Consider the following 17,446-nt stretch of genomic DNA (forward strand, 5'->3'; position numbering starts at 1 on the left):
TAGAGACGAGGTTTCACCATGTTGACCAGGATGGTCTCAATCTCTTGACCTCGTGATCCACCCGCCTCGGCCTCCCAAAGTGCTGGGATTACAGGCGTGAGCCACCGCGCCCGGCCAGAACTAACACTTTTTTTTTGAGACAGGGTTTCACTCCATAGCCCAGGCTGAAGTGCAAAGGTGCAATCTCGGCTCACTGCAACCTCTACCTCCCAGGTTCGTGTGATTCTCCTACCTCAGCCTCCCAAGTAGCTGGGATCACAGGCACCCACCACCACACTTGACTAACTGTTGTATTTTTAGTAGAGATGGGGTTTCACCACATTGGCCAGGCTGGTCTCGAACTCCTGATCTCAAATGATCCACCCGTCTCAGCCTCCCAAAGTGATAGGATTACAGGCATGAGCCACAGCATCCAGCCAGGAATTGACACTTTTCTTAACATCAAGTCTTAAAGCTCATCTACCTAGCCAAAAGTCTCATTGATTGTGATGACATTTCTAACCTATTCCAGCTATAAACACCATCTCCACACAGATTTTCTTCTCTGTCTTACACAGAATGCAACTCTTTAGAAAACTTTATTACAAACTAGGTATATTTCATAATCTCCACTAAGTTGATTGCCTCATTACATAAAATCCTTAAAAAGGTAATAATATGTGGTAAGTAAGGTTTTAAAAATCTAGCCCTTTCAATCTTAAAAGCTTAACAGGGAAGTGGTTACCTCTGTTTGCTTTTCAGTTCCAGGTCTGCTGCTGTTGCCACACTGTGGCGTGTATCACTAGAAGCAACCACCAAATGGAGAACAGCTTCAAGTTCAGGCACCTGTTCGGCTTCTATGAATTTCACTATTCCCAATTTGCACTGTAGATAAATGAAGGGAAGGAGAAAGAACAGTCAGGGAAGCAAAGGACACCCGCTCAAAGTACTGCTTAACATACCAGTGTGGTCATAAGCCAAAGATGAACGGTAACAAGAACAGCAGCTCCTACTTAGGCTTACAATGTGTCAGGGACTGTACTAAGCACATACATTCATAATTTCACTTAATCCTCACTATCTATGAGATAGGTATTATTATACCCACATTTTAGCTAAGGACACTGAGGCAAGGCTTAAAAGATGAAAACACAGGTAAATGATGAAGGCAGGATTCAAACCCAAGTCTCTCTGACTCCAAAACTATTATGATATACAGCCTCCCTAGTGAGGTCAGACAGCCTCTCTAGAGTGATGAAGTCTTAAAGTCCAAATTTGGAGCCTCCAGATAAGAGGTTGGTACACTAGGAATAAAGTGTTCCATGGATTCTGACAGTTCAAAAATAATTAAATAATTCACATTCCATCAAGTTTCATTCTATTGCTAACATACAAAGGATATGCTAACATACATTCAAATATTGGCTACTCAATGCAAGAGAAATTCTAATTGAATAGTATTCCATTTAATTGACTGGCTGAAATGAAACAGACTAAAGAGAGATTTTGATTAGAACTTCATGCAATGTGAAGATGCTATGAATTTCATTACAAATGACTCTATTTAGGATAAATACACCTGAAAAACAAAATTTCATTTTTATCTTAAAAAAACAGTCACATAATAGTTTTTACATATTCTAGAATAAGTCTTACAATTATTAAATAAGGAAAAAATGCAATTTAAAAAGATATAAACAAATCAAAAACGGGCCTGCCTTCTCTCCCATGCTCAACACAACTTACTTTTAACAACAGCTACAACAGAAAAGATTCAAACATTTGTGCAGCCATAAAAAGGACAGTTATGGAAGTCAAGTACACAAAGATATAAACAAAAAATGCGTAAAGAAAACCGAAAATGATACAGATGTCCATCAACAGGAGACTGGTTTAAAAATACCATATATAATTATATACAAACATTAAAAAGAATTACTTTTCAAAAAATTCAAATTATTGTTCAATATAAAAATCAAACTACAAATAATGTATTCCATGACAAGTAGAAATGTGTTGTTTAAAACTGAACACACATATACAAACACACAGAGCAAACTGTAGACAGATGACAAACTAGTGTAACAGGATTCCAGATAATTTTATTTTTTTTTGAAACAGAGTCCTGCTCTGTCACCCAGGCTGGAGTGCAATGGTGCAATCAAGGCTCACTGCAACCTCTGCCTCCTGGGTTCAAGCAATTCTTGTGCCTCAGCCTCCCCAGTAGCTGGGACTACAAGCACACACCACCATGCCCAGCTAATTTTTGTTTTGGTAGAGATGGGGTTTTGCCATTTTGGCCAGGCTGATCTTGAACTGCTGAACTCAAGTGATCTGCCCAATATGACCTCCCAAAGTGTTGGGATTACAGGCATGAGCCACTGCACCGGCCCTTTTTTTTTTCTTTTACACAGAGTCTTACTCTATCGCCCAGGCTGGAATGCAGTGGCACAATCTCAGCTCACAGCAACTCCCACCTCCTGAGTTCAAGTGATTCTCATGCCTCAGCCTCCCAAGTAGCTAGGTTTACAGGCGTGTACCACCACACCTAGCCAATTTTTGGAATTTTAATAGAGACAGGATATCATTGTGTTGCCCAGGCTGGTCTCGAACTCCTGGCCTCAAGTGGTCCACCCGCCTTAGCCTCACTGCAACAGGCGTGAGCCACCATGTCCAGCCCCTTAATTTTTAATTTCACTTTCTACTATTCTTAACTACTTGAATATTTATATTAAGTTTATAATTAGGAAAAAAAAAAAAAAAAAAACATGTTTTACTTGGAAGAAGAAATATAAAACAAAGAGATATTTTAAAATTAGAGGAAAACAGCTTTCCTCCCTGAAACTAAACCGTTTGTTTCAGCACTAGATTATGAAACTGACAAAACATATACAGAGACATATTAGCAAATAATGACCAATATAAGATTATAATTGAACAATAACCATTTTCCTCCAGTATTTGTAGCTTTAGCCCTCAGATAAACCTAGGTTCAAAGCTTGGTACTAGAAGTGAAACCCTGGTAAATCTCAAAACTTCCATGCCTTTCAGAAGATGGAACTAACAATTTCTATACCTCGCTTGGTTGCTGTGAGGATTAAATGAGATATTATATTCAAAGTACCCAGTACAGTGCTTGTCACACAGATTGAACTCAAAAAAGAGTAGCTTCTGTTAACTCTTTACCTTTACTTACATAATAGTTTAAGAAGGAAAAAAAAGATCCATAAAACATGAAGAAGGAAATCAAATCAATTATACCCCTCACTGAATAAAACATTCTATAAATTTGTGAGTGGCAAGAATACCCCGCTTGCCTCTTTTTCCCTCTACTGGGAACACTGTTTTAATCAATGGTCACTTACATTCCCAAAAAGAAAAGGATCAAATCATTTAGACTGCCATGGAGAAATAAAGGAAGGATTAGAAGACTAACCCATGTTGCTTAAATTCCAAAATAATTACATACTGATCTCATCTGTTCTTCCCTGAAGTGCCTGATGACACAGGCACAGTGAGGCACCTTCTCTGTAGAGCACCAGTCATTTTTAAAAGCTGCTCAGAGAACATCTGTGTCCTGTTTAAATCCAGAATAAAATTCTTAATGCCAATTTTTAAATTCCCAAGAAGTAATATTACAGGGAGTCATGCTTTTCCCCACACTGTCACCTGTGAAGTGTTGGGCTCCTCACTTTACATAAAATGTACAGCCCTAAAAAGTTGAATAATGTAAGAAAAATTGTATTTTAACTGCAACAAAAAAGCTAGATGATAATTAAAGCTACAATTTAAAAACTAAAATGACAAAAGTTAAAAAATTGTAAAAAAACAAGTTAAGCATGTTCAATTTATAAGTGAGTTATACTGGAAGTATGTAAACAATATTAGAAAAGCTAAACAGCATATCCCACTCCTCCCTGCCCCTAGGGCTTAATAAATAACTAGCATGAAGAGAACACATTACGTCAACTGCTCCTTTCAAATATATTTCATTAGAGAGCCTGAATATACTATAATCATGTTATACATGGTTCATGGACTTCATAGGGGCAAGTGTCCAGGACCAAGTACTATTATGAGCAAGCAGTATGTGATACCTGTTCCAATTGTTCAGGTGTCCATGGGTTATCACCAATAACTCGTTTAGCTGCATAAAAGCTCATTCCTGGAGGCGGCTGTGGGATTCCAGAACCTCCTCCACTGTTTGAAGAAGAACCCTGTGCTGAAGATGAATTTTGGCGACTCTGGGATTCATTTAACACATATCTGGAAAGGAAATAACACTTTAAACCTCTATAAAAACACAAGCATTTACATCTATATGTGTATATAAAACAATCAATCATATACTGTCCTCCTACTATATTTTACTAGAAGAATCAACACTTGAAATTTAAATTTCATCATAAAAAAAATTTTAAGGTATCTAGAAAAGGTATCTAAATCTTCAGCAAATTAACCAGAAGAGCACATCACTTAACTTGGTTACAAATGAACTACAACCATTACCAACAATGAATATAAATATTTTGATCACTCTCAGTCTATAAATGATAGCTCTAAGAGCCACGCCAGAATCACCACATTTTGAGTTTTTAGCTGCCAAATATGGAGAAAAGTTTGTTGACATAGGGGACTGGGAGAAGCCATTGTTGTATACCCAAAGCAGAGTATTTCTACAGTCATTCTCATTTCTACAAAGTTGTAATTCACCTTCAGTCCTCCCTGAAGTCTTTATCCCTACATTAGAAAACCCGCTGAAACCTCCAAACGACATACCACATAACCACATAAAGTCCCCAAAATGAAAGAAATCAAAAGGGCCCAATGAAGAGAAGTTACATAAGAACTGACTTTTCCCATTATATGTTCAAAGCCCTTTATACCACCTGGTTAAATTATCACCTCTATTTCATTTTAGCTTCTATGGAGGAGAAAGAAGAGCTCCAAGAAATTCATTTTGATCCAATTAAACTGGTATTACTCATCTACAAAATGAAGTTTTTGATATAAATATTAATTCAAATCTCTTAAAACTAAAGGTCTATGCTGGTAACTTCCATATTAAACTATAATATCCATTATAATAAAAGTTCAAGAAAACACTTAGAACTTGATAGCATAAATTATTCCACATTACTTACATGTCACATTCATTCAATTCCTAATCTATTTTTTTAAAACCTGTTAAGGAATCGCTTTAATATTATTATATAAACAACGCAAGTTCTCATTAGTAAGAAAAATGTGAGGAGTCACTGGCTTGATAACAACATATTTCTAAGGTAAATCTGAATTTCAAGGCTTATCTATCAAAGCCACCATCACCTGTCATTCTGGCTGCCTCCTGATTTAACAAACATAAAAAGAAGTTTATTTCTAAGTTATAGCAAGACTGGCAGCATTAAGTAAATCAATCAATAAATATGTACATCTTAATACTGTATAAAACATCCTAAGGCTGGGTGTGGTGGCTCAGGCCTATAATCCCACCACTTTGGGAGGCCAAGGTGAGAGGATCGCTTGAGCCCAGAAGTTTGAGACCAGCCTGGGCAACATGTTGACACCCTATCTCTACAAAAAATATAAAAGAAAATTAGCTGGGTATGGTGATATGCACCTATAGTCCCAGCTACTCAGGAGGCTGAGGTGAGAGGACTGCTTGAACCCAGGAGGTAAAGGCTGCAGTGAGTTGCCACTGCATACCAGCCTGGGCGACAGAGTGAGGCCCTGTCTCAAATAAACATCAACTTAAACACATGACAGAGGAATATAAAGAGATGTAAGATGGAGTCTCTGCCATCTGGAGTAGGCTGAGACAGTAACGACGTAATACATGTAATAGCATCTGCCATTTTATCAGACGCAAAGAAACTGCTGAGAAATAAGAAGTGATATAACAGGTGGTGAGAGTGAACATGGAGTGACTGAAGGCCCAGAAAATTGGGCTACCAAACAAGAGGGGCAGGAGGAGAACAAACTGCTTCATCACACCACATGAACTCTCTTGTCTTTGGATTGAGAGACAAATGATATGGAGCCCCATATGCCAAGCTTATCATGTACACATATTTTTGTGATCAGGAAAGGAACAAGATGAAAACAGCATTTTGGAAAATTTCTCTGGCAGCAGGACAAAATAGTAAACTAGAAGTAGATCGCAATCAGGGCTCCATGCCAGAGACCAAAGCTACATGAAACAACTCTTGACTACAAGGGGCTCACCATCTACTACGGGAGATGGAAATGTCTACAACGCAGCAGAAACACACAGTGCCCATACCAGTGGGTATTTCATGTTATTATGACACAGAAATTAGTGCAATTATATCTCCCTGGGGCAAGAAATTTGTCAGAGACAAACAGAGTTGACATTTAAGCCAGTTTGGGATCCTTTTTTCTTTTTCCTTTTCTTTTTGTTTTTGTTTTTGATACAGGGTCTTGTTCTGTCACTAGGCTGGAGTGCAATGGCATGAATCATAGCTCACTACAGCCTCAACCTCCCAGACTCAATCAATACTCTAGCCTCAGCCTCCCAAGTAGCTGGGACTATAGGTGCATGCCAGGGGGTCTCGCTAATTTTTTTTATTTTTTGTAGAAACAGGGTTTTTTCATTTTGCCCAGGCTAGTCTCAAACTTCTGGGTTCAAGGGATCTGTCCGCCTTGGCCTCTATAAGTGCTGAGATTACAGGTGTGAGCCACTATAAATGGCTGGGATGCTTTTTTTCAAAGTGTCTTTTTGCTTGCTTTCTTTCTTTTTTGAAGAAGCATTCGAGGCAGAGAGAAAAGCATTCTCTTAAGAAATAAAAGGCAAGGACATATAAGAGTGCATGAAATGCATGTGTATTAATGACTGGATATGAGAAACCAAGGTGTTGCCTGGATCTGTGTTTTGAAAAACGGGAAAAGCATAGAGAGGGGGTGTAAAGAGATTTGAAGAAGTGGAACCACTGGGAAAGAAATTATGACAAGACTTGAAAAGAGGCAAAACTAGATGATACCAGTGGGAAGGGTTCCAGACACAGCAAGGAGAAGGAAGGAGGCATTATGAAACTGATATTGTAGCAACAAAAAAGAGAAAAGCTGGAGACAACTGATCAATTGTATGGCTAGGTGGCAAGGAGAATCATCACAGCACTGATAGTAACTTCAAAAGAGAAACTTTCTTTTGAAAGACAGTCTCGCTCTGTCACCCAGTCAGGTCTGAAACTCCTAGCCCCAAGTGATCCTCCCACCTCGGCCTAAGAGGAACTATTTCTATGGGGATAGATTGATTTCATCTTGGGCAGGTAGAGTCTAAAATCACAACAGCAACTCAGTCAGCATCAGTAAGTCTGATAAGCAGTGAAGCTGAAGTTTAAAAGAGGATTAGAAGAAAAAATCTTTGTAAATGTAAATGGATGTTGAGATGCATTTATTTACTAGTGGGACTGGAATCATTTAAAATAGTACTTAACTCCACACAGTAAAAGCAGTCAAGAACAAGGTGGCTTTGTTTTTAGTTTGTAACTCACCCATAAGGCATCAGAAGGACATCTAGCATGAAGTCCAAAAGCAGCTGCACAGTCTTTGGTTTCTCAGCAAGATTAAACGGAGAAGCTGATTTTGATGATTCAACAGGGTATTTCATGTGAAAAAGGGTTGGTATTAAAAGATGCATTAAGCTGAAAAAACAATTACATTTATTGCAGCTACTTAAAAATGAGATTTTTATACATGCAAAAAACAGACAAAAATCACATAACAAAAACTGGCAGTTGTAAGCAAGAGACATTGATTTTCAACACCACTAATTTACAAAGTCCTAATCTAGGGACCGGCCTAGATTTCTTTCTTATTGAAAGCTCAGTATATTGAGTGATGATTAGCATGTAGCCAATCTGGCTCATCACTAAAATTATATGAAAAAAATACATAAAATGGGTTCAATGTTAATATCTGAAGTTTCCACAAGAGATTTTATATTAAATCTTAAGTAAAGTTCAACTTTTATAACTTGTCTTTTCAAAAAAAATTATTTTTGGCCGGGTGCAATGGCTCACATCTATAATCCCAGCACTTTGGGAGGCCAAGGTGCTGGGATTACAGGCGTGAGCCACTGCACCTGACCAAGATGGCCAGATGATTTGAAGTCAGGAGTTCGAGACCAGCCTGGCCAACATGGTGAAACCCCTGTCTTGACTAAAAATACAAAAAGTTAGCCGGGCATGGTGGCAGGCGCCTGTAATCCCAGCTACTCAGGAGGCTGAGGCAAGAGAATCACTTCAACTCAGAAGGCGGAGGTTGCAGTGCACCAAGATTGTGCCACTATACTCCAGCCTGGGCAACAGAGTGAGACTCTGTCTCAAAAAAAAAAAAAAAATTATTTCCCACAACTAAAGTTATTCTAAATTTTAAAAATTAAAAAATCAACCATATTAATATTTTAATACAATATTAACATTTCTATTGCGTTAATTTAAGCAACAGGCTTCAGTAATTCCTTTCACTAACACCTTTTGATACTCTTAAAACATATGAAAACAATTTCAGACCATGCTTCTAATGTCTATTAATTTTACTTGTAAACTTCTGAATTATTGTCTTTCTTTAAAAATAAATATACTCTAAAAGGTGAACTGAAAACATGATTTAACTCCACCTTTCCTCTACACTTCTTCACTCTTCATCATGATTCTCACTACAACAGGGCTACAACACAGAACTTTTGGCTAAGCCTAGAAACAAGTGATGTTATCTAAAAACCTTTCCACCTCTCCAGTTCCCACATTAATACAAACAAGCGCTCTGTTTCTTAAGAAAACCACCCTGAAACTTTATATCATCTAAGATAGAAATGTTTTGATGCAAATGATTTTTAACTGTAATTTTTGCAATCACATAAAATTAACTGCTTCAAGATAACTAGGCAAAAAAATGGATAGACTTAGATAAATGTTGTTAGTTCTGCATATTTTTCAATGTTCATATCAAGAAATTTTATGATAGTATTAATAAAACAGTAACTTTGAGGTACCACAGAAAACTCTTGTCGGCTAAAGCAGTTCAAGACCCCCCATTTGCCCAAGTAAAACCAAATGTGTGAACTAACATTTGAAAGGCAGTTGTTGACTCCTACAGGAGGGAAATTAGAATTGAGGAAACCATACCTATCCTGCTGTGGCTGAGGCTTCCCTTCCATGGCAGTAAGAAGCGTAGGGGCCAGTTCACATTGTTTTTCTACTGGTAGGCGAGGATAGCCCATTTTAACATAAATTATAGTAAAATTCTAATGCAATAAGAGAAAAGCAAGTCAGTGTGAAGGAAACACTCTGTGATTTCAATGAAAATTGATAACTTAGAGAGTTATGGTTACAAAAACACATTGTAAACATGAAGCACCCTCCCTCCTCATGTTTATGACACCTTTACCAACTACTGTATCTCAGAGAAAGAATTCCAGTCCAACTTATTCCAAACGCTTGCTTTAACGCAGGCCTCATGTGAGGAAGCATGGCCTAATCTAAAGCATTCATATATGCAATTTCTTATCATGGAGAATAAAAAAAATAATCAATCAACCTATTTATACCTACACACTACACATTAGCATCAGATCTCCCAGTTTGTTGCATTAATCCTTACAAGCTAGGAGGAGATCAGGTGTTTTTGACAAACGCTAGGCCGCCATTTCCCAACTGGTCAAATGACTAAAACAACCTCAGTATATACTGCAGCACTCTGTGGTTCCTCACTCTAGTAACTCACCAATGCATGACGAACCAAAGGAAACTGAGTGCTTTGTGTTTGTGCAAGGTTGAGAACCACAAGTCTGAAAATTCTAAATTCTAAATCCTACAAAATCTGAAACTTTATGAGTGCCAACAAGGCCCACAAAGGAAATGCTCATTAGGGTATCTCAGATTTTGGATTTGGGATGCTAAATCAGGTCAAATATTCCAAAATTCAAAACACTTATGGTCCCAAGCATTTCAGATAAGGGATACTCAACCTGTATCACTATAATCTGTGTGAATGCTGGATTTTAAGCAAACCCATAAATACAATCTGGATTTACACATAAGATTAAGATTTGTTTTTCTGAATAATTCTTTTTTTTTTTTTTTTTTGAGACGGAGTTTCACTCTTGTTACCCAGGTTGGAGTGCAATGGCGTGATCTCAGCTCACCGCAACCTCTGCCTCCTGGGTTCAAGCAATTCTCCTGCCTCAGCCTCCTGAGTAGCTGGGATTACAGGCACGCGCCACCATGCCCAGCTAATGTTTTGTAGTTTTAGTAGAGACGGGGTTTCACCATGTTGACCAGGATGGTCTTGATCTCTTGACCTCGTGATCCACCCGCCTCGGCCTCCCAAAGTGCTGGGATTACAAGCGTGAGCCACCGCGCCCGGCTTAATTCTTTTTTTTTTGTTGTTTCCCCACTGGAGGCAGAGTCTCGCTCTGTCACCCAGGCTGCAGTACAGTGGTGCGATCTCGGCTCACTGCAACCTCCACCTCCCTGGTTCAAGTGATTCTCCTGCCTCAGCCTCCTGAGTAGCTGGGACTACAGGCATGTGCCAGCATGCCTGGTTAGTTTTTATATTTTTAGTAGAGATGAGGTTTCACTATGTTGGCCAGGCTGGTCTTGAACTCCTAACCTTGTGATCCACCTGCCTCGTGATCCACCCGCCTCAGCTTCCCAAAGTGCTGAGATTACAGGCATGAGCCACCATGCCCAGCCTCTGATGAATTCTTTACTAAAATAAATGAGCTTCATAAGATGATTTCTTTAAATAAATTCTATTTGACATTTTTATTGGCACACAGTGTTCCTGTTTGCTTAAAGAAAGCAACATACGTAATTGGGCCAAATAGCCAGAACAGGAACAGATAAAACGATGTCTGGACCAATAGGTAGCTCCAAAAGTTTTGTGACTCCAGATGTTAGATAAGATTCAATCAATTCTGTCTGAATGCTGGGAACTACAAGGACCAGGAAAAAACATCACCTGCCATCACACAGGATCAACATTTTTTACATTTAATTTTCATGAAGACAACAATTTAAAAGGAACGTTTCTTACCAGCCTCAGATTTACTCCACTTTTAAAAAAGGTATCTTCTTGCCACTTTACTCGCTTTTTTCTTCCATTATGCTTTATTTGTGCCTAAGCTGCATAACCCTTCTCTCTATTCAGACCCATCTCACATAGTCTCTTACCAAAAATCAAATCATTCTTTTATGTAACATACCTGACAAGTCATTTCACCAACATTCCTTTGCCCAATGTAAACAGCCATTCATTACTCTCTTCCTACCATTTCCTTTAACGCAGCATTTCCTCTGGATTGGTACTCAGTGGAAAAACAGTGTGTAATTTAAAGAAAAATATCTCCTCATGTTTCATTTAGAAGTGGTCTATGGTGAAATTCTAAGCTTGCCAATATGTTGATGACATCTGATAAATGTTATGAAAGAAAACTTGCTATAAGTCAGAAAATATTCCAATACGATACTCACTGTGACAAAGGAAACTGCAGCAGGGTCCTGGTACTGAACCAGCAGTGTCTCTACTGGAAGCTGTATTTTGGGGCGGCTTTTTATACGTTTATTCAGATGGACCAGCAGTTCCATTACCTAAAATACAGAGATAGGAACTGAAGTTACTGATCATATCTTAAAAACCACTCATCTTAAAATTCATTTCTCAGATGTTATCTATGTTAGTGAATAGTAGCTACTTTGTTCTTTTAAAGGGTGCAAATTCCATATCCCAGAAAGGGAGTATATACTACATGAGTCTTGTTCAAAAATGCTGTCTCCCAAATATCCATGCACTTGTGAATTTACCTTTTTTTTTTCTCCCCAAGACAGAGTCTCGCTCTGTTGCACAGGCTGGAGTGCAGTGGCATGATCTCAGTTCATTGTAACCTCCACCTTCTGAGTTCAAGCAATTCCCCTGCCTCAGCCTCCCGAGTAGCTGGGATTACAGGTGTGAGCCACCGTGCCAGGCCAAGTGAATTTATGTTTACAAAGTCCTTTAGTTAAACAAAGTTGAGGTCCAACTTGGGCCTAGACTGAAGCATAGTCCCCCCAAGATGAACAGATTATTGCAACATACCATGAATACTATGAAAAGAGAGAAACACAAGATACAGTGGGTTTCCAGAAGAGAAAGTATCTGCCACATCAAGAAGGACTTCAAAGAAGAAGTGACAGGAACAATGGGTCCTGAAGATTCCAACCAAAGTATCAGTGATAAGAAGGTACAGGGCACAATGCATTTGACAGAAGCCCATAATGATAAGAGTTCATAAAAGCAGGGTCTGGATTACAAACAGATTCTGGCAAAAATTGAGGCATTTCTATTGTATTCTGAAGATCATCCGATACTGTCAAATAATTTGTAAGAAACAATCTTCCTCTAAGTGGGAAAAGAGAGCAAAAATAGGAATTGACAAGTCAACAGTGTGCGTGAGTACAAAGGGATGTAGAGAGGCTCATGTCAAGTGGCCTCAATCAGACTACAATCAAAAGATTGCCTGCCAACAGAGAAGAAATCGAGCATTGAGACATAAGATTTTTAGAAGGTCTCACCTAAGAAAGCCTCAAGAGTTTAAGATAATTATTCTGCAGGGCCAGGTTTACACTATTCTCCCTCATTTCTGAAATTTGTGCTCTAGCCTCAAAGTATACACAAGGAAAGCTATAGGGACGTTGGACAGTGACAGCAAAAATTCCAAGAGATCTAGAGCAATAATGAAACAAGTCAATTACATTTAAAAATCAAAACAAATCTATAATCAATGTTTGTTAAATGAATGATAAAACAGTAATAATAAAATAGCTAACATTTATCACGCAGTTCCTATGCACTCTGCCCCCAGGCACTCCTTATCTAATATGATTCTCATGACAACCAGTGAGGTGGTGCCATTCCCATTTTATAGATGAGGAAGCAGCAGCCTCAAGTAAAGTAACTTGTCCCAAGATACTAGGTCAGCAAGTGGCAAAAGTTAAGATATGACGCCAGAGCCCATTTTTTTTAACCTTTTCAAACACTGATATTTGAACTCACATCAGCAGAAGTGTCAGTGAGACATGATACCTTCCAAGAAGCTAGAAATTTGCATTGCCATCCATACTTCATCTGAACTTCCTACCTGTCCTGGATCTGTGATACCGTTAGGCAACAAGAGAAAAGAATCAGGAGGAATTCGTCTAACGGAAAGAGTCCTCTTCTGACATTCTAATCTAGGCTGATTCCTAGAGGGATTCTATAGCAAATTATTATCGATGGTGATAGAGAATCCTGCCCACAATTATGCATTTTTTAATAATAAATTTATTTTGTTTTTTTTTTTTTTATTTTTTTGAGACAGGGTCTCACTCTGCCACCCAGGCTGGAGTCCAGTGGCACTTTAATAGCCAACTGCAGCCTTGAACTCCTAGTCTCAAGCAATCTTCCCATCTCAGCCTCTGCAGTAGCTGGGACTACAAGCGCATGCTACCATGCATGGCTTTTTTTTTTTTTGGTATTAATGAGATCTCACTATGTTGCCTAGGCTCATCTCAAACAATCTTCCCAGCCTCCCACAGTGCTGGAATTACAGGCGTGAGCCACTGTACTTGGCCTATTTTGAATTTTAAATGGACTAATTACTTCATTTTCTACTAGTATTATTATCATGTTAAATATTGATGAATTTCCTAAATATGGTTGTATCTTGTCTGGAATCCTCTATAAACCAACAAAAATTTAAAAATCACTTGTGGAATTCAAACAACATTTCAAAGGCTACTGTAAAAATTAAATGAAAAGATAAGTCAAAGAGTTGAGCACAATGCTTAAAATAAAACAGGCTATTTCAACTGTTTGATTCCATTTCCCTTACTCCAAAAGTTTTCAAACTTAACCAATTTGACGTGCACAAATAAAATACTATTTTATTAGTTAAAATTTAATATATTAAGTTCAAAATGATTACATTTATCCTTATTACTTTATTCTGTTTTATTGCTTTTTAAAGTTATAATAGAAAGATACATTTATGGCTGCAGGCAGTGGCTCACACCTGTAATCCCAGCACTTTGGGAAGCTGAGGCAGGCAGATCACCTGAGGTCAGGAGTTCAAGACCAGTCTGGCCAACATGGTGAAACTCCATCTCTACAAAAAGTACAAAAAATTAGCTGGGCATGATGGCAGGCACCTGTAATCCCAGCTAGCTACTTGGGAGGCTGAGACAGGAGAATTGCTTGAACCCAGGAGGTGGAGGTTGCAGTGAGCTAAGATTGACCACTGCACTCCAGCTTGGCAACAAGAGTGAAATGCCATCTCAAAAAAANAAAAAAAAAAAAAAGAAAGATACATTTATTGTAATAAATCAAGTGGAAAATCTTAAGCAAACCTTTTTCCTTGTCCTTTCACAGCCCCTTGAAGACACCAGTGTTGACAGTTAGATAACAAGAAAGTGAGAGAGAAAGAAAGAGAAGGAAACAAAGGGAGAAAGGGAGAGGACGAATAGATCGAGTGATAAAATAGGTTAATAATCATGTATATTTCAAAATAGCTAGAAGATCTAAAATGTTCCCAACCCAAAGTAACAATAAATGAGGTGACGAGTATCCTAAATACTGATTTAATTATTACATATTACATACATGTATCAAAATATCACACGTGCCCCATAAATAAATATGTATCAATAAAAATTCTTAAAAATTTTTAAATAGATTAATAACCACAATAACTGATGTAAATGCCCTCAACTCAAACTTCAAAAATATGTGACATTTCCATCGTACTAAGAGATACAGCCAAAGTAAATAACGTTAAAATTGTAGGCTGGGGCAAAGATTTATCAGACAGACAGAAGGAAAACAATGGTTAACCATACTAATTTCAGATAAAACAGGTTTTGAAGAAAAAAACCTTAAATGGAATTCAAAAGATAAAAAATATACATAAAATACTATAATTATTAATAAAGACAAGATGTTAAACTTGTACATCAAAATGCACCAAGTCAACATTATAAAAACTTAAAGAAATACAGAAAAACTGCAACAGCAGTAGGACATTACTAAGCTTCAATACTACCAACTCATAACAGGTGTGAAAGGCAGGTTCAAGACATAAATGCATAATGTTACTAATGAATGGCCTTGGCACATGCTGAGCTCCATATTCCACAAGCAGGAAGTATTCTTTCTACCTTCTGAAAGCTTTTTCTTATAAACATTAGAATACACTTTGAGGGACTGTAACATTTGCACACTATGGTTCTCTGACCAGAATGCAATAAAATCAGGCAAATTTTATATCAAATATTTTGAAACTAAAATCAACTCTTATAAATTAATAAGTCAAAAATCAAACTGCACATCAATATAGCCACTTAAATAACTAAAATAATCATCAAAGAGAAATTCATAAGCTGAGATCATTTTTGGTTGTGTGTTTTTTTTTTTTTAAATATTATAATTAAAGAATAAAGCATTTAACTTGACAGCCAAGGTTACATTTTGAAGCTCAAAAGCCCTGGGTTCAAATCCTGGCCAGACCATTTGTTATCTGACCTTAAACAAGTTCACTAATCATTCCAAGCCTCAGATTCATCTGTAAAATAGGAATAACGCCTACCTCACATAACCTCATGAGGATGTAAGTCCTTAGCACTTTTCTTGATACATAAGAACAATTGCCAGGTTATTATATAAATTAAAACTTTACACAAGAAAAACATATACAAAAAAGGAAATAATTTGAGTAAAAATAGAAAAAAAATCATTAAAAAGGGAAAATTAATATAAAAACTGGGTTTCTTTTTAAAATGGCCATTAAAAGGTTAAAACTTTGGCAGTAATAATAAAATCGGAAACAAGAATAGAATTTCCCATTTGAAATAATGGGACTATTAAGAATATGTTAAGAATAATAGTATAAAGTTGTGTGAGATAGATATGCTCATCTGCTTCAGTAAACATTTAAAATCTGTAGGTATTCCATAAAATCATGCTGCAAACCTCAAACATACATGATAAAATTTATTTTTTTAAAAAAAAGAATAATAGTATGATAGAAGTGAATGATACACAACTGAACATTAAAGTAGATGGACAGAGATGAATGACTTTCTATTGAAAGATAAAATACAAAGAAACAAAAAATATTCTAAGATGTAAATGAGTTAAAAACTACTGACAATACTCAGCCTGAACTAATGCAAAAGTTCCCTGTTTGTTCTCCAGGTCTCCACTCTTCGCCTCTACTCCAAGTGCTTCTCCAGCCAACAGCTGGTGATGCTGGCAATACCATCACTACCCTTTCAAATCAGTGCCCCTGGAATACTTCTTTCCTCCTATCAGGCTTCCTCTCATGCACTGGGAACATCACTGCGGTCTTCTCCAATTTCCTAAAGGCATCACACTCTGTCCCAGCTCATAACACCTACACAGGGCCTCTCTATCCTTAATGTTCTCCCCATCTCTCTGCCTGGCTACTTCCTGCACAACACAGAGGCCTCCCTTATACCCCACACTTAGTCTAAATTATGTCCCAGATATATTCTTTCATAAAATCTTTTCCCTTTCCATCTGGCATGTATCACAAATTATAACTATGTACTACTTGCCTGACGGTTTTATACTGATTTCGCCCAACTAGGTGTTGCCATCATTCATCACTATATCCCCAAGACCTGGCATATAGAAGGCCCTCAGTAAATATTTGCTAAATGAATAAAGAAACTGGTAAAGCTAGGTAAGTAAACAGAAATCAACTCATAAAGGGCCTTTTAGACCTTGCTATCCTAAGGGTAAGAGAAGGCCACAGGAGAGTTTTAAATAGAAGAGTGACATAATCAAATGCATGTCTATCTCAGCAAAGGATTAACAGTAGGCATGTCAAATACATGACAAGAATGCCCATTCCCTCCTGTAAAGAGACATAAACATAAGAGACATTCTTAGATACTCTTTCTGCATTGAACCCAAATCAGGCCTTGGAATCCCTCTCAGGGCAGACCTCCAGGAAGTCACTGCCAGTAAAAGTGGCCCAAGGAATAAAACCTGACCATAGCTCAAAGACTGGATGATCTACTATAAATATACTGGAAGACTAATGAACTATTCTACAAATCAAAAGGAAAATGTTCCATGTAGAACAGTTAGGTTAAAAAATGAAAATACTGGCCAGGGAAGTGGCTCATGCCTGTAATCCCAGCACTTTGGGAAGCTGAAACGGGCAGACTGCTTGAGCCCAGGAGTTTGAGACTAGCCTGGGCAACAAAGTGAAACCCTGTCTCTACAAAAAATTTAAACATTAGCTGGACACGGTGGTCTGCACTTGTAGTCCCACCTACTTGGGAGGCTGAGGTAGGAAGATGGTCAAAGCCCAAAAGATTGAGGTTGTTGTAAGCTGTGATTGTGTCACTGCACTCCAGCCTGGGCAACAGAGTAAGATCCTAGCTCGAAAGGAAAAAAAAAA

At 37.8% G+C, this 17,446-nt stretch overlaps 1 protein-coding gene across 4 annotated transcripts in view; it reads right to left on the reverse strand.

Moving 5' to 3' along the window:
• Window positions 1–702: 702 nt before the first annotated feature.
• The window catches only part of LOC119467608 (proteasome adapter and scaffold protein ECM29-like), a 50,421-nt gene continuing 33,677 nt past the window's right edge, over window positions 703–17,446 (reverse strand). For all 4 annotated transcript variants that reach the window (XM_037729550.1, XM_037729549.1, XM_037729547.1 and 1 more), the window contains 5 exons: window positions 11,478–11,594; window positions 9,129–9,247; window positions 7,494–7,643; window positions 4,077–4,245; window positions 703–864 (listed from right to left, as the gene is read on the reverse strand). In XM_037729550.1, the coding sequence (XP_037585478.1) occupies window positions 721–864; window positions 4,077–4,245; window positions 7,494–7,643; window positions 9,129–9,247; window positions 11,478–11,594 (699 nt within the window). In that variant the 3' untranslated portion in view covers window positions 703–720. The remainder of the gene's footprint in view (window positions 865–4,076; window positions 4,246–7,493; window positions 7,644–9,128; window positions 9,248–11,477; window positions 11,595–17,446) is intronic.

Source organism: Cebus imitator, unplaced genomic scaffold (genome assembly GCF_001604975.1).
Source record: "Cebus imitator isolate Cc_AM_T3 unplaced genomic scaffold, Cebus_imitator-1.0 Scaffold310, whole genome shotgun sequence".
Classification (NCBI taxonomy): Eukaryota; Metazoa; Chordata; class Mammalia; order Primates; family Cebidae; genus Cebus; species Cebus imitator.